Source organism: Pristiophorus japonicus, chromosome 14, assembly GCF_044704955.1.
Source record: "Pristiophorus japonicus isolate sPriJap1 chromosome 14, sPriJap1.hap1, whole genome shotgun sequence".
Classification (NCBI taxonomy): Eukaryota; Metazoa; Chordata; class Chondrichthyes; family Pristiophoridae; genus Pristiophorus; species Pristiophorus japonicus.
Genome location: NC_091990.1, coordinates 166409604 through 166427572, shown reverse-complemented (window position 1 = coordinate 166427572; position 17969 = coordinate 166409604). Strand labels below are relative to the sequence as shown.

At 47.1% G+C, this 17969-nt stretch overlaps 2 protein-coding genes across 8 annotated transcripts in view; both read right to left on the bottom strand.

Annotated features, from left to right (window-relative positions):
- The window catches only part of LOC139280212 (uncharacterized), a 122494-nt gene that overhangs the window by 100859 nt on the left and 3666 nt on the right, over positions 1–17969 (bottom strand). For all 7 annotated transcript variants that reach the window (XM_070899810.1, XM_070899811.1, XM_070899814.1 and 4 more), the window contains exons 2-4: positions 16551–16630; positions 15498–15596; positions 13344–13435 (exon numbers count right to left, since the gene is read on the bottom strand). In XM_070899810.1, coding sequence (XP_070755911.1) covers positions 13344–13435; positions 15498–15596; positions 16551–16630 — 271 coding nt within the window. The remainder of the gene's footprint in view (positions 1–13343; positions 13436–15497; positions 15597–16550; positions 16631–17969) is intronic.
- LOC139280289 (otolin-1-like) lies at positions 42–13157 on the bottom strand. Its single transcript, XM_070899963.1, has 5 exons — positions 13103–13157; positions 3313–3474; positions 1127–1162; positions 592–735; positions 42–55 (listed from the first exon to the last, which is right to left on the bottom strand). Exons 1-5 carry the CDS (start codon positions 13155–13157, stop codon positions 42–44), a joined length of 411 nt encoding a protein of 136 aa, XP_070756064.1.

The following is a 17969-nucleotide window of genomic DNA, read 5'->3' as shown; positions in this document are numbered from 1 at the left end:
GGGGGATGAAATCAGGAAGTGAACAAACTGCTGCTACCTCATCAAATAACTCCACCTTCCAGAAAAACAAACAAAAGGATTGGAGCTGTACATATTTTAGTTGAGTGACCCGAGTGAAGGTGCATAGCGGAGGGGTATCACGAAGGTTGAAAAGGAAAGGATGGAAAATGAGGTGAATCAAAAAACAATGATGAGATGATGTCAAGCTTGGGTTTTAAAAGCAAGCTGATTGTATGGAAAAGGAAAAATTGAAGGAGATAAGGAGTTCCATAGTTTTGAAATCCTTGGAGACAATGGGGTGAATTTTCACTTTTATCGACGGGTGGCAAATTGCCGGTAGCAGATGGCCCACCCGTTCTACACACCGCCTGATATTCATTTCCATTGGCTGCAATCAAAAGAAAAATCGGGCGGTGTAAAAGAAAAGAGAGGCTGATCCCCTGCCGATCCCCTATCACCAAATTCCCCTGTCAATTCCCTATCACCAGATTCCCCTATCGATCCCCTATCACCGGTTTCCCGTCAATCCCCTATCCCAATATTCCCCTGTCGATCCCCTATCACCAGATTCCCCTGTCGATCCCATATCACCGGTCTGACCTGTCGATCCCCTATCACCAGATTCCCCTGTCAATCCCCTATCACCGGTCTGACCTGTCGATCCCCTATCACCGGTCTGGCCTGTCGATCCCCTATCACCAGATTCCCCTGTCGATCCCCTATCACCAGATTCCCCTGTCAATCCCCTATCACCGGTCTGACCTGTCGATCCCCTATCACCGGTCTGGCCTGTCGATCCCCTATCACCAGATTCCCCTGTCGATCCCCTATCACCGGTCTGACCTGTCGATCCCCTATCACCGGTCTGGCCTGTCGATCCCCTATCACCAGATTCCCCTGTCGATCCCCTATCACCGGTCTGACCTGTCGATCCCCTATCACCGGTCTGGCCTGTCGATCCCCTATCACCAGATTCCCCTGTCGACCCCTATCACCGGTTTTACCTGCCGATCCCCTATCACCAGATTCCCCTGTCGATCCCCTATCACCAGATTCTCGTTGATCCCCTATCACCAGATTCCCCTGTCAATCCCCTATCACCAGATTCCCCTGTCGATCCCGTCACCAGATTCCCCTGTCAATCCCCTATCACCGGTTTGACCTGTCAATCCCCTAACATCAGATTCCCCTGTCGATCCCCTATCACCGGTCTGGCCTGTCGATCCCCGATCACCAGATTCCCCTGTCGATCCCCTATCACTGGGTTGACCTGTCGATCCCCTAACACCAGATTCCCCTGGCGATCCCCTATCACCGGTCTGACCTGTTGATCCCCTATCACCAGATTGCCCTGTCGATCCCCTCTCACCAGATTCCCCTGTCGATCCCCTATCACCAGATTCCCCTGTCGATCCCCTATCACCAGATTCCCGTCGATCCCCTATCCCAGTATTCCCCTGTCGATCCCCTATCACCGGTCTGACCTGTCGATCCCCTATCACCAGATTCCCCTGTTAATCCCCTATCACCGGTCTGACCTGTCGATCCCCTATCACCGGTCTGACCTGTCGATCCCCTATCACCGGTCTGGCCTGTCGATCCCCTATCACCAGATTCCCCTGTCGACCCCTATCACCGGTTTTACCTGCCGATCCCCTATCACCAGATTCCCCTGTCGATCCCCTATCACCAGATTCTCGTTGATCCCCAATCACCAGATTCCCCTGTCAATCCCCTATCACCAGATTCCCCTGTCGATCCCGTCACCAGATTCCCCTGTCAATCCCCTATCACCGGTTTGACCTGTCAATCCCCTAACATCAGATTCCCCTGTCGATCCCCTATCACCGGTCTGGCCTGTCGATCCCCGATCACCAGATTCCCCTGTCGATCCCCTATCACTGGGTTGACCTGTCGATCCCCTAACACCAGATTCCCCTGGCGATCCCCTATCACCAGTCTGACCTGTCGATCCCCTATCACCAGATTCCCCTGTCGATCCCCTCTCACCAGATTCCCCTGTCGATCTCCTATCACCAGATTCCCCTGTCGATCCCCTATCACCAGATTCCCGTCGATCCCCTATCCCAGTATTCCCCTGTCGATCCCCTATCACCGATTTGACCTGTCGATCCCCTATCACCAGATTCCCCTGTCGACCCACTATCACCAGATTCCTCTGTCGATCCCCTATTACCAGATTTCCCTGTCGATCCCCTATCCCAGTATTCCCCTGTCGATCCCCTGTCACCGATTTGACCTGTCGATCCCCTATCACCAGATTCCCTGTCAATCCCCTTTCACCAGATTCCCCTGTCGATCCCCTATCCCAGTATTCCCCTGTAGATCCCCTATCACCGGATTCCCCTGTTGATCCCCTATCACCAGATTCCCCTGTCAATTCCCTATCACCGGATTCCCCTGTCGATCCCCTATCACCAGATTCCCCTGTCGATCCCCTATCACCGGTCAGACCTGTCGATCCCCTATCACCAGATTCCCCTGTCGATCCCCTATCACCAGTTTGACCTGTCATTCCCCTATCACCAGATTCCCCTGTTGATCCCCTATAACCGGTTTGACCTGTCGATCCCCTATCACCAGATTCCCCTATCAATCCTCTGTCACCAGTCTGACCTGTCGATCCCCTATAACCGGTTTGACCTGTCGATCCCCTATCACCAGATTCCCCTAGCAATCCTCTATCACCGGTTTGACCTGTCGATCCCCTGTCACCAGATTCCCCTATCAATCCTCTATCACCGGTTTGACCTGTCGATCCCCTGTCACCAGATTCCCCTATCAATCCTCTATCACCGGTTTGACCTGTCGATCCCCGATCCCAGTATTCCCCTGTCGATCCCCTATCACCAGATTCTCCTATCAATCCTCTATCACCGGTTTGACCTGTCGATCCCCTATCCCAGTATTCCCTTGTCGATCCCCTATCACCAGATTCCCCTATCAATCCTCTATCACCGGTTTGACCTGTCGATCCCCTGTCACCAGATTCCCCTATCAATCCTCTATCACCGGTTTGACCTGTCGATCCCCTGTCACCAGATTCCCCTATCAATCCTCTATCACCGGTTTGACCTGTCGATCCCCGATCCCAGTATTCCCCTGTCGATCCCCTATCACCAGATTCTCCTATCAATCCTCTATCACCGGTTTGACCTGTCGATCCCCTATCCCAGTATTCCCTTGTCGATCCCCTATCACCAGATTCCCCTATCAATCCTCTATCACCGGTTTGACCTGTCGATCCCCTGTCACCAGATTCCCCTATCAATCCTCTATCACCGGTTTGACCTGTCGATCCCCGATCCCAGTATTCCCCTGTCGATCCCCTATCACCAGATTCTCCTATCAATCCTCTATCACCGGTTTGACCTGTCGATCCCCTATCCCAGTATTCCCTTGTCGATCCCCTATCACCAGATTCCCCTATCAATCCTCTATCACCGGTTTGACCTGTCGATCCCCTATGACCGGTTTGTCATCAATACAAAAGCAAAATACTACAGGTGCTGGAAATCTGATTTAAAACAGAAAATGCTGGAACTACTCAACAGGTCAGGCAATACCTATGAAGGGAGAAATAGACTTAACGTTTTAGGTCGATGACCTTACATCAGTACTGGAAAAAGTTAAGAGATATTACAGGTTTTAAGCAAATGGAGAGGCAGGGAAAGGGGGAGGGGAGGATAAAACAAAAGGGAAGCTCTGTAATAGGGTGGAAGGCAGGAGAGATTAATAGTCAAAAGGGATGATTGTACAAAGCAAAATGGTACTGGGATAAGTAATGAAACAAAAGACGGGTCTAGACATGGTGTAAAGGTGAATATCAGAATCAACAGCTGCATGTGAAATAATGGCAGAGGTTATGGTCTGAAATTGTTGAACTTGATGTTGAGTCCGGATGGCTGTAAAGTGTCTAATTGAAAGATGAGGTGTTGTTCTTTATTGGAACAGTGTAAGAGGCCGAAGACAGAGAGATCAGAGTGGGAGTGGAGCAGAGAATGAAAGTGACAGGCAACCACAAGTCACACTTGCGAACAGAATGGAGTTGCGAGTTGGTCTCACTGCAGGTAAAGGGTACACAGCCAGATAGTAAATGGATGAGCAACAGGAAGAGCAATGCAAGGAAGGTAGTGCAGGGGTCCCCTGCGGTCATCCCCCTGTAAAACAGATACACCGCTTTGGGTACTGTTGAGGGGGATGACTCATCAGGGGAGGGCAGCAGCAGCCAAGTTCATGGCACCGTGGGTGGCTCTGCTGCACAGGAGGGCAGGAAAAAGAGTGGGAGTGCTATAGTGATAGGGGATGCGATTGTAAGGGGAATAGATAGGTGTTTCTGTGGGCACAACTGAGACTCCAGGATGGAATGTTGCCTCCCTGGTGCAAGGGTCAAGGATGTCTCGGAGCGGGTGCAGGACATTCTGAAAAGGGAGGGTGAATAGCCAGTTGTCATGGTGCACATAGGTATCAATGATATAGATAAAAAACGGGATGAGGTCCTACGAGACGAATTTAAGGAGCTAGGAGCTAAATTAAAAAGTAGGACCTCAAAAGTAGTAATCTCAGGATTGCTACCAGTGCCACATGCTAGTCAGAGTAGGAATCGCTGGATAGCCCAGATGCATACGTGGCTTGAAGAGTGGTGCAAAAGGGAGGGATTCAAATTCCTGGGACATTGGAACCGGTTCTGGGGGAGGTGGGACCAGTACAAACCAGACGGTCTGCACCTGGGCAGGACCGGAAGCAATGTCCGAGGGGGAGTGTTTGCTAGTGCTGTTTGGGAGGAGTTAAACTAATATGGCAGGGGGATGGGAACCTATGCAGGGAGACAGAGGGAAATAAAATGGAGTCAGAAGCAAAAGATAGAAAGGAGAATAGTAAAAGCGGAGGGCAGAGAAACCCCAAGGCAAAAAACAAAAAGGGCCACATTACAGCAAAATTCTAAAGGCGCAAAGTGCGTTAAAAAGACAAGCCTGAAGGCTCTTGCCTCAATGCGAGGAGTATTCGAAATAAGGTGGACAAATTAACTGCGCAGACAGCAGTTAATGGATATGATGTAATTGGCATCACGGAGACATGGCTCCAGGGTGACCAAGGCTGGGAACTCAACATCCAGAGGTATTCAACATTTAGGAAGGATAGGCAGAGAGGAAAAGGAGGCGGGGTGGCGTTGCTGGTTAAAGAGGAAATTAATGCAATAGTAAGGAGGGACATTAGCCTGGATGATGTGGAATCGGTATGGGTGGAGCTGCGGAATACCAAAGGGCAGAAAACACTAGTGGGAGTTGTGTACAGACCACCAAACAGTAGTAGTGAGGTTGGGGACAGCATCAAACAAGAAATAAGGGATGTGTGCAATAAAGGTACAGCAGTTATCATGGGCGGCTTTAATCTACACATTGATTGGGCTAACCAAACTGGTAGCAATGCGGTGGAGGAGGATTTCCTGGAGTGTATTAGGGATGGTTTTCTTGACCAATATGTCGAGGAAACAACTAGAGAGCTGGTCATCCTAGACTGGGTGATGTGTAATGAGTAGGGACTAATTAGCAATCTTGTTGTGCGAGGCCCCTTGGGGAAGAGTGACCATAATATGGTAGAATTCTTTATGAAGACGGAGAGTGACACAGCTAATTCGGAAACGAGGGTTTCTGAACTTAAGACGGTATGAGGCGTGAATTGGCTAGAATAGACTGGCAAAGGATATTTAAAGGGTTGACGGTGGATAAACAATGGCAAACATTAAAAGATCACATTGATGAACTTCAGCAATTGTACATCCCTGTCTGGAGTAAAAATAAAACGGGGAAGGTGGCTCAACCGTGGCTAACAAGGGAAATTAAGGATAGTGTTAAAGCCAAGGAAGAGGCATATAAATTGGCCAGAAAAAGCAGCAAACTTGAGGACTGGGAGAAATTTAGGATTCAACAGAGGAGGACTAAGGGTTTAATTAAGAGGGGGATAATAGAGTACGAGAGGAAGCTTGCAGGGAACATAAAAACTGACTGCAAAAGTTTCTATAAATATGTGAAGAGAAAAAGATTAGTGAAGACAAATGTAGGTCCCTTGCAGTCGGATTCAGGTGAATTTATAATGGGGAACAAAGAAATGGCAGACCAATTGAACAAATATTTTGGTTCTGTCTTCACGAAGGAAGACACAAATAACCTTCCGAATGTACTAGGGGACAGTGGGTCTAGTGAGAAGGAAGAACTGAAGGATATCCTTATTAGGGAAATTGTGTAAGGGAAATTGATGGGATTGAAGGCCGATAAATCCCCGGGGCCTGATAGTCTGCATCCCAGAGTACTTAAGGAAGTGGCCCGAGAAATAGTGGATGTATTGGTGATCATTTTCCAACAGTCTATCGACTCTGGATCAGTTCCTATGGACTGGAGGGTAGCTAATGTAACACCACTTTTTAAAAAAGGGAGAGAGAAAATGGGTAATTATAGACCAGTTAGCCTTACATCAGTAGTGGGGAAAATGTTGGAATCAATCATTAAGGATGAAATAGCAGTGCATTTGGAAAGCAGTGACAGGATCGGTCCAAGTCAGCATGGATTTATGAAAGGGAAATCATGCTTGACAAATCTTCTGGAATGTTTTGAAGATGTAACTAGCAGAGTGGACAAGGGAGAACCAGTGCATGTGGTGTATTTGGACTTTCAAAAGGCTTTTGACAAGGTCCCGCACAAGAGATTGGTGTGCAAAATCAAAGCGCATGGTATTGGGAGTAATGTACTGATGTGGTTAGAGAACTGGTTGGCAGACAGGAAGCAGAGAGTCAGGATAAACGGGTCCTTTTCAGAATGGTAGGCAGTGACTAGTGGAGTGCCGCAGGACTCAGTGCTGGGACCCCAGCTCTTTACAATATACATTAACAATTTGGATGAAGCAATTGAGTGTAATATCTTCAAGTTTGCAGATGACACTAAACTGGGTGGCGGTGTGAGCTGTGAGAGGGACGCTAAGAGGCTGCAGGGAGACTTGGACAGGTTAGGTGAGTGGGCAAATGCATGGCAGATGCAGTATAATGTGGATAAATGTGAGGTTATCCATTTTGGGGGCAAAAACACGAAGGCAGAATATTTTCTGAATGGCGGCAGATTAGGAAAAGGGGAGGTGCAACGAGACCTGGGTGTCATGGTTCATCAGTCATTGAAAGTTGGCATGCAGGTACAGCAAGCGGTGAAGAAGGCAAATGGTATGTTGGCCTTCATAGCTAGGGGATTTGAGTATAGGAGCAGGGAGGTCTTACTGCAGTTGTACAGGGCCTAAGTGAGGCCTCACCTGGAATATTGTGTTCAGTTTTGGTCTCCAAATCTGAGGAAGGACGTTCTTGCTATTGAGGTAGTGCAACGAAGGTTCAGCAGACTAATTCCAGAGATGGCTGGACTGTCATATGAGGAGAGACTGGATCAACTGGGCCTTCATTCACTGGAGTTTAGAAGGACGAGAGGGGATCTCATCCTTCAGCGTCGGAGGTGCGTGGAGAGGTGTGAGTCCGGGGTCGGCGAGAGGCCTATAAAAGGCCCAACGCGGCGGCAGTCGGGAGCAGCGTCGGAGGTGCGTGGAGAGGCGTGAGTCCGGGGTCGGCGAGAGGCCTATAAAAGGCCCAACGCGGTGGCAGTCGGGAGCAGCGTCGGAGGTGTGTGGAGAGGCGTGAGTCCGGGGTCGGCGAGAGGCCTATAAAAGGCCCAACGCGGCGGCAGTCGGGAGCAGCATCGGAGGTGCGTGGAGAGGCGTGAGTCCGGGGTTGGCGAGAAGCCTATAAAAGGCCCAACGCGGCAGCAGTCGGGAGCAGCGTCGGAGGTGCGTGGAGAGGCGTGAGTCCGGGGTCGGCGAGAGGCCTATAAAAGGCCCAACGCGGCAGCAGTCGGGAGCAGCGTCGGAGGTGCGTGGAGAGGCGTGAGTCCGGGGTCGGCGAGAGGCGAACTTGTGCAGCTACAGAGAGAAGGCAAAAAAGAAGTAGAAAGAAACAGAACGGTGACATCACAGCCAAGGAGGTAAGTGATTGGCTGGTGATTGGTGAGTAGTTTTTCTGTTTTCTCTTCTATAACAGTGAGTAAACTTTAGCATTGTTGTTGCCAATTTAAATGTATCTAAGGGTTAAGTCGTCAGGGACACTTCCGTGTGCGGGAAGTGTGCGGGAAGTGTATCCTCCTCCAGCTCCTGACGGTCTGCGTTACGGAATTGGAGCTAAGGGTGGATTTACTCTGCAGCATCCACGATGCTGAGAATGACGTGAGTAGCATGTGTAGCGAGTTGGTCTTACCGCCGATGAAGGGTCCACAGCCAGATAGGGAATGGAAGAGCAGTGCAAGGAAGGTAGTGCAGGGGTCCCCTGCGGTCATCCCCCTGCAAAACAGATACACTGCTTTGAGTACTGTTGAGGGGGATGACTCATCAGGGGAGGACAGTAGCAGCCAAGTTCATGGCACCGTGGCTGGCTCTGCTGCACAGGAGGGCAGGAAAAAGTGTGGGAGAGCGATGGTGATAGGGGATTCAATGGTAAGGGGAATAGATAGGCGTTTCTGCGGCCGCAACCGAGACTCCAGGAAGGTATGTTGCTTCCCTGGTGCAAGGGTCAAGGATGTCTCGGAGCGGGTGCAGGACATTCTGAAAAGGGAGGGTGAACAGGCAGTTGTCGTGGTGCACATTGGTACCAACGATATAGGTAAAAAAAGGGATGAGGTCCTACAAGACGAATTTAAGGAGCTAAGAGCTAAATTAAAACGTAGGACCTCAAAAGTAGTAATCTCGGGATTGCTACCAGTGCCACGAGCTAGTCAGAGTAGGAATCGCAGGATAGTTCAGATGAATACGTGGCTTGAGCAGTGGTGCAGCAGGGAGGGATTCAAATTCCTGGGGCATTGGAAACGGTTCTGGGGGAGGTGGGACCAGTACAAACCGGACGGTCTGCACCTGGGCAGGACCGGAACCAATGTCCTAGGGGGGAGTGTTTGCTAGTGCTGTTGGGGAGGAGTTAAACTAATATGGCAGGGGGATGGGAACCAATGCAGGGAGACAGAGGGAAACAAAATGGAGACAAAAGCAAAAGACAGAAAGGAGATGAATAAAAGTGGAAGGCAGAGAAACCCAAGGCAAAAAACAAAAAGGGCCACTGTACAGCAAAATTCTAAAGGGTCAAAGTGTAATAAAAAGGCAAGCATGAAAGCTCGGTGCCTCAATGCAAGGAGTATTCGGAACCTAGGAGAGGGCTCTGAGCTAGTGAGAGCTCAGATGAACAGGACCCCAAGAACGAATGCAAAAGGCAGAAGGCAACAGAGCAGAGTAGCACTGGGGTAAGTGTAAACCACAAGGTGATAGGAAGGGACAATATGTATGAATATAAAAGGGCTGCAGGAGAGATCAAAACTAAAAATCATGGTTTAAAAACTAGTATTAAAACACTCTACCTAAACGCACGCAGCATTCGAAATAAAGTAAATGAGTTGACAGCACAAATCATTACATATGGGTATGATTTGGTGGCCATTACAGAAACGTGGTTACAGGGGGGCCAAGACTGGGAATTAAACATACAGGGGTATCTGACAATTTGGAAAGATAGACAAGAAGGGAAAGGAGGTGGGGTAGCTCTGTTAATAAAGGATGATATCAGGGCAGTTGTGAGAGACGATATTGGCTCTAATGAACAAAATATTGAATCATTGTCGGTGGAGATTAAAGATAGTAAGGGGAAAAAGTCACTGGTGGGCGTAGTTTATAGGCCCCCAAATAATAACTTCACGGTGGGGCGGGCAATAATCAAGGGAATAATGGAGGCATGTGAAAAAGGAACGGCAGTAATCATGGGGGATTTTAACCAACATATCGATTGGTCAAATCAAATCGCACGGGGTAGCCTTGAGGAGGAATTCATAGAATGTATACGGGATTGTTTCTTAGAACAGTATGTTACAGAACCTACAAGGGAGCAAGCTATCTTCGATCTGGTCCTGTGTAATGAGACAGGAATAATAAACGATCTCCTAGTAAAAGATCCTCTCGGAATGAGTGATCGCAGTATGGTTGAATTTGTAATACAGATTGAGGGTGAGGAAGTAGTGTCTCAAACGAGCGTACTATGCTTAAACAAAGGGGACTACAGTGGGATGAGGGCAGAGTTGGCTAAAGTAGACTGGAAACACAGACTAAACGGTGGCACAATTGAGGAACAGTGGAGGACTTTTAAGGAGCTCTTTCATAGTGCTCAACAAAAATATATTCCAGTGAAAAAGAAGGGCGATAAGAGAAGGGATAACCAGCCGTGGATAACCAAGGATATAAAGGAGAGTATCAAATTAAAAACCAATGCGTATAAGGTGGCCAAGGTTAGTGGGAAACTAGAAGATTGGGAAAATTTTAAACGACAGCAAAGAATGACTAAGAAAGCAATAAAGAAAGGAAAGATAGATTACGAAAGTAAACTTGCTCAAAACATAAAAACAGATAGTAAAAGCTTTTACCGATATATAAAACGGAAAAGAGTGACTAAAGTAAATGTTGGTCCCTTAGAAGATGAGAAAGGGGGTTTAATAATGGGAAATGTGGAAATGGCTGAGACCTTAAACAATTATTTTGCTTCGGTCTTCACAGTGGAAGACACAAAAACCATGCCAAAAATTGCTGGTCACGGGAATGTGGGAAGGGAGGACCTTGAGATAATCACTATCACTAGGGGGGGGTAGTGCTGGACAGGCTAATGGGACTCAAGGTAGACAAGTCCCCTGGTCCTGATGAAATGCATCCCAGGGTATTAAAAAAGATGCCGGAAGTTATAGCAGATGCATTCGTTATAATCTACCAAAATTCTCTGGACTCTGGGGAGGTACCATCGGATTGGAAAGCAACTAATGTAACACCTCTGTTTAAAAAAGGGGGCAGACAAAAGGCAGGTAACTATAGGCTGGTTAGTTTAACATCTGTAGTGGGGAAAATGCTTGAAGCTATCATTAAGGAAGAAATAGCGGGACATCTAGATAGGAATAGTGCAATCAAGCAGACGCAAGATGGATTCATGAAGGGGAAATCATGTTTAACTAATTTACTGGAATTCTTTGAGGATATAACGAGCATGGTGGATAGAGGTGTACCGATGGATGTGGTGTATTTAGATTTCCAAAAGGCATTCGATAAGGTGCCACATAAAAGGTTACTGCAGAAGATAAAGGTACGCGGAGTCAGAGGGAATGTATTAGCATGGATAGAGAATTGGCTGGCTAACAGAAAGCAGAGAGTCGGGATAAAGGGGTCCTTTTCGGGTTGGAAATTGGTGGTTAGTGGTGTGCCACAGAGATCGGTGCTGGGACCACAACTGTTTACAATATACATAGATGATCTGGAAGAGGGGACAGAGTGTAGTGTAACAAAATTTGCAGATGACACAAAGATTAGTGGGAAAGCGGGTTGTGTAGAGGACACAGAGAGGCTGCAAAGAGATTTAGATAGGTTAAGCGAATGGGCTAAGGTTTGGCAGATGGAGTACAATGTCGGAAAATGTGAGGTCATCCACCTTGGAAAAAAAAACAGTAAAAGGGAATATTATTTGAATGAAGAGAAATTACAACATGCTGTGGTGCAGAGGGACCTGGGGGTCCTTGTGCATGAATCCCAAAAAGTTAGTTTGCAGGTGCAGCAGGTAATCAGGAAGGCGAATGGAATGTTGGCCTTCATTGCGAGAGGGATGGAGTACAAAAGCAGGGAGGTCCTGCTGTAACTGTATAGGGTATTGGTGAGGCCGCACCTGGAGTACTGCGTGCAGTTCTGGTCACCTTACTTAAGGAAGGATAAACTAGCCTTGGAGGGGGTACAGAGACGATTCACTCGGCTGATTCCGGAGATGAGGGGGTTACTTATGATGATAGATTGAGTAGACTGGGTCTTTACTCGTTGGAGTTCAGAAGGATGAGGGGTGATCTTAAAGAAACATTTAAAATAATGAAAGGGATAGACAAGATAGAGGCAGAGAGGTTGTTTCCACTGGTCGGGGAGACTAGAACTAGGGGGCACAGCCTCAAAATACGGGGGAGCCAATTTAAAACCGAGTTGAGAAGGAATTTCTTCTCCCAGAGGGTTGTGAATCTGTGGAATTCTCTGCCCAAGGAAGCAGTTGAGGCTAGCTCATTGAATGTATTCAAATCACAGATAGACAGATTTTTAACCAAAAAGGGAATTAAGAGTTACGGGGAGCGGGCGGGTAAGTGGAGCTGAGTCCACGGCCAGATCAGCCATGATCTTGTTGAATGGCGGAGCAGGCTCGAGGGGCTAGATGGCCTACTCCTGTTCCTAATTCTTATGTTCTTATATACTTATCTCATAGAAACGTATAAGATTCTGATGGGACTGGACAGGTTAGATGCAGGAAGAATGCTCCCAATGTTGGGGAAGTCCAGAACCAGGGGACATAGTCTTAGGATAAGGGGTAGGCAATTTAGGACTGAGATGAGGAGAAACTTCTTCACCCAGAGTTGTTAACCTGTGGAATTCCCTGCCGCAGAGAGTTGTTGACGCCAGTTCATTGGATATATTCAAGAGTGAGTTAGATATGGCCTTTTCGGCTAAGGGGATTAAGGGGTATGGAGAGAAAGCAGGAAAGGGGTACTGAGGGAATGATCAGCCATGATCTTATTGAATGGCGGTGCAGGCTCGAAGTGCTGAATGGCCTACTCCTGCACCTATTTTCTACGTTTCTATGTTCCACAAAGCGGTCACCCAATCTGTATTTGGTCCCCCCAATGTAGAGGAGACCATATCGTGAGCAGCGAATACAGTATACTAAATTGCAAGAAGTACAAGTAAATCGCTGTTTCACCTGGAAGGAGTGTTTGGGACCCTGGATAGTGGGAAGGGAGGGGGTAAAAGGGCAGGTGTTGCATCCTCTGCGCTTGCACGGGAAGGTGCCGTGGGAAGGTGAGGGGATACTGGGGATGATTGAGGAGTGGATCAGGGTCTCATAAAAGGAATGGTCCCTTCGGAATACTGAAAGGGGAGGTGGGAGAGGATGTGTTTGGTGGTGGGATCACACTGGAGATGATGGAAATGGCGGAGGATGATCCATTGAATTATACTTTACTTGATAGTCTCTTGTTTCTCTTATTGAGAAACCTAGGTGAAGGGCCAAGGTTCATTGTGCAAGACACCAGATTAGGAGAGAAGATGAGGTAAATCAGGAAGTCGTAGTTAGGCAATGGGTTTTAAATATCCCTAGATTATAGGATGAGGGAGCGACTGGCAATGCTCTTGGGGAAAGAATGAGCTGGAGTAGAAGATGTGCAATGATCCTGAGCTCAACGTAGTGTGGATGTTTGCAATACCTGCGGAAAAGCCGTCCTGTGGTAATGACTAAATGGGTCAAGACGCTGCTGGGAAGGGCATGATTCAGCAGTTGATCCTTGAAATCCAGCAGCTGTTGGAAAACCAGAGACAGGAGAAGGATCAATGAATAACTGATACTGATTTATTTTCCATAATGGTGCGATGTCTAGTCCATTTAGTAGGATTCAAAAAGTATCACTCAAATATAAGCCCCAATTTTCTGATGCCTGTAGTATAGGCAGGTCTGTGTCAGCAGCAGGGAAGGTTAGCCTCACTGAATTTTTCCTCTTGTAATTTAAAAGCTCCTTGTGTAGGTAAAACAGACACCAGTAGTACAGTTGAGTCGCTCCTAAAGGCCATTAAAGAGGAGTGCTTTTTTTGCCTGAACCAATCCTTTCCTGGTAAGAATAAGGGATGAAAACACCTCATTTTGACAATGGAGCCTTCGAGTCCTGCTGCAGTGGGTGCAGCAAACGTGGGTGGCTTCATTTGGCGGGGAAGGTCACCCTGCGGTCAAAGCAGAGGTTAAACTGCTTGGATGGAGGTTGTGGATACATGGAATTGAGTCTCCCAAAGAGAAGCTAGATTAGAGGTATCAGGAGGCGGGACAAAGTAACGAGACCCATGCGTGCACACATTATGTTTCTATGGCAGCATAGTTCACATAGCAAAAACCAGAATTGGGAGCTGTTGAACCTTCAGCCAAGTAGGATGCAAAGTATGGAGATATCAGGCAGGTGATCAACTAACAGACAGACTTATTTCATCATAAACGGGTAAATGAACAGTATTCAGTACAAAAATTAGGGGAGATTTTCCTGGGTGTGTTTCTCGGAGCAGTGGATCACCTCAGTGCAGCAAATATTGGAAAATTGGGCGGGCAAACCTGTAATGGAAACTGCCTAATTTTTCGATATTCGCTGTGCCCAGGGATCACTTGAGCACAGGTCCAGATTCTCAACATAAAATTGATCTTTGAAAGGTGGTCGCTCATTTCTTTTGTGGTTCACTGCCACAAATCAATGATTTATCTCACCCCCTCTGTTGGCTTCAGACTGACTGCTAATCTGAGTAACCCACTATGTGCACAATTGGAATCACCTAGCCACAGAGCTGTACAACAAAAGGGCTATAAATAATCTTCAGCAATGCCCCTCTCACCCCAGAAACAGCTGACAATCAAAACACTACCCTGGAATGTCAATCATTTAGGATATTTGCAATTGAATGGAATGGCTTGATTCATTGATCTATGTCCCATACTTTGAATGGCCTGCTCATGTGTCCTTCCAAGTATACAGTGAGCGACCAACTTGTGCATGCTAAGGAATTCCTGAACTACACATATCTTTTGCCTTGCCCTGATGTGCAAAGTTTTAGCCAGACTGCAATGTAAATTCCCTACAGGACAGGAAACAGCTAGCAATCACTGGTCTTAAATATGGGTGTGTACTATGGGCAATAATAAAGTAACAAATAAATCAGTTAACAGAATTTAAAAAAATGTTTTTGTCACAATCCTCTTGCTGCGGGATTGACTTCCTGCTAAGGTATGGTTCTGCTCACGGTGAATTCCAGTATCTCACCTGCCCAATGGCCATTCTTTGTGTATGATCCCCAATGATGATTATAAGCAGGCTATTTAACAGAAGCAGGGCATCACAGGGCCTGATCCTGTTCTAACTCAACATCCAGCGATGCATACTTTCCAAAAGGAGCCACTGGTTGGATCTAAATTCACTACGTGGCGTGGTACTGAAACATGCCGACCAGGAAGACCACAGGTCCAACCTGTCTGTGCTGAAACAGCCGATATGAGCCAGAGCAGCAGTTTGAGGAGCAGTAATTGACTCCAATGCCCCTGAATTAGAGAGAGGAAAAATCAGCCCGAGTTCCTGCTGCTGACCACTAGAATGTGTACACATGGCAAGGTTATATGAGGACAGGATCAGGTTCTGTGGTGCTGCCCACTACAATCAAATAAACTACCAACAATCACCCACACACATACCCCAGCAAGAGTGAGAGAGGATGGGAGAAAGCTGGTACACAAAAACAGTTGCAGATCCACATAGGGCACTGAGACTAAAAGACAGACCTCAGGGATACCCTTTGAGAAGAAGTTGTGAACAGGCAAATCAATGTTGGAGTACCTCACTGATGCTGCTCTGCAGTAGTGCCAATGATGATAGGACAGTGTCACACAGAGACTCAAACAGTGCGTAATCCTTTGCCTCCACCGTCTTTGCATCCTTCCAACAAAAGAGAAGACAGGTTTTAACTATCACTGTCCCATTCAGACTGAGGACTCCATTTAGATAGAGTCTCACCCTCAGAATCCATTTTCAAGAAGCAGTCTCACCTTGAGGATCCGTGTCAAACAGGAAGCTTCTCTATTAAAGATGGCATGTCACCAACAGACTCTACCTTTTGACAGAATATCGGCATCTCGTCAGCCATTTGTCTCTGCCTCAGCTATCGCTAGGACAAGCACCTTCTATCGTGACGTGCAACCTGGCGGCAACTCCCACTCCCATTTCTCCTTCCTCCCGTTGAAGACATTCCTGCCCTGTAGTGCCCTCATTTGGGGGTTTAGTGGAGTCAGGTCAATCACTACAACCCAAAGTGTAGGGAAGGGGAGGGAGGAAATGGGAGAGCCAGGGAGGAGATATGGCAGGACACGTTACTGGAGGAGCAAGAAAATGAACAGGGAAATGATGGTAATGACTGGGGGAGAGACAGATAATTGGGAGCAGATAGACAAGGGTAACAACTGGGAGAGGGAGAGGAGACACAGATGGGAGGGTAACAACAGGGTAGAGGAAAGAGAGAGACTAGGGTAAACAGTTCAGTAAATTGTGGAGACATTTCATGCAGGATGTGCGAGTGCTTAAAAACATTTAAAAATTGTGCTGAAAAATTTGCGACACTGATTGGTTGTGATTGTACCAGAAAATTCCCAACTGTTACAGAGCTGGTGTTAAAATAGGACTTTTACTCAGAAAGGACAGAGAGCACGAGCAAGAAAGGGTGAAGTAGAGAATGTCCTTGTGATTTCCGCTTCATCCATGGATACCACCAGGGAAGCTCAACAACACGTCAACAAGGCGGCTAAATCCACGTGCCATCACCTGGCCTGCTGTGCACTGACGCTGATGGTTGGTGAAAACGGACACGCGATCAGGCGCAGACTAGAATCACAGTACCTCTTCGGCAGGCCCTTCTATCTCTTTGTCTTCCCCCTCTTCTCCAGTCGTGGACAGCGGGTCTGAGGAATCAACATTACCTGCAGCATCAGAAGGAAGATAATCACCACAAACAACCAGAATGGAGCCACACCAGCAGGTTGAACACGCCTAAACCATCAGCGTAGTTTTATTTTGTCCCAACAAGAAGGCGAATGAGAGGCAACTCGTAAGGTGCTAAACAGAATAGTTTCTGAGTACTATTTCAAGTTAAGTCATGAAACTCAAAAAAAGGCAAATTCAGGATTGATGTCAGGCAGTACTTCTTCATAAAGACTGACTGAAACCTGGAATGGTGTGCTGAAGGAGGCAAAAACTCTGAAACAATTCAAAAAACACAGTTAGATGGGGGACGATCAGTTTCTATGGAAGGTGAACAATTGGCCTCTTACACCTGTACTCATCTGATAAAGTGGCTGGTTCATAAGTTTGGCCTTCTTTGTTTTCCCCAACTTTAGTCCCCTCACTCCTGAAGGCACTGGCTCTTGCTGTGATCTAGTTCCGTCTGTACCAAGTATTCTCTGGTACCTCGCCCAAGTGATTATTCTTCATACGTGAGTTTAGACAGCGAATGTCGACAGGTTATTCAACTGAGGAGAGCATTACAAGTGAGACTGATCCTGTCCTCACTCAATGTCTACACCCTTGCACTTTCCAGGAAGGAGTAACTGGATAGCTATCCATGTGCAGGAACCTTGGCGGATAATAATGGAAGCAGGTGGGGAACGGAGTTTTTTTTTTAAAACAAGAATTCTCTGGATAGCCAATTCAAAAACCAGACCAGACCATGTGACCAAAGGCAAGAAAAATTATAATCTAGTGCTGGGGACTAGTTGGATTGAAACTTCATGGCAAGGGAGGGTAAAGTCAGATAATGAGCCATTCCTAAATACACTGTGCTAGTCTTGTCCGGAAATTATGCGCGGCAAAAAAAGACCAAAAGAGACAAAATAAGAATTGGAGATTTGGGTATAAACAATGAAACAGATGTTAAAAATTTATGTCCTGGCAAACAAGTGTAGAAAGAGCTATGATCCCAATCCAGAAATTTCACAGGGCACTCATAGTATCTTTGTAGCACATGACCAACATGGAGCATTAGGAGATTTCTCGAGTTATTTTCCTTGACTGACCTCTGCTTTGGGTCAGCGTGCATCCAGTTTTCAGCTGGACATTCTGATTTCTGAGTGAGCATTTCTGAAGTTTGAACCAAACATAAAAACAAGTTTTGTATTAAAAAAAAACTTGCAATTCTCCTGTGACACTACTCACCTTAAGCCAGAGATTGTCAGATATAGGTTGTTGCAGTAGAGAAGTGGGGGCACATGGCCGCTGGAGGGATTGGGAAAGAAATTGGTGAGCGATCGGCTCAGAGATGGT

Bases quoted from the DNA above. Each gene is read 5' to 3' on its own strand.
- LOC139280289 (XM_070899963.1), bottom strand. From the start codon at position 13,157: ATGAACCTTGGCCCTTCACCTAGGTTTCTCAATAAGAGAAACAAGAGA. The intron at 1,163-3,312 runs GTCAAACCGGTG...GGGGATTGACAG, and splicing joins CTGGGATCGGGGATCGACAG to GTCAAACCGGTGATAGGGGA. The intron at 736-1,126 runs GTGACGGGATCG...GGGGATTGACAG, and splicing joins GGGATTGACAGGGGAATCTG to GGGAATCTGGTGATAGGGGA.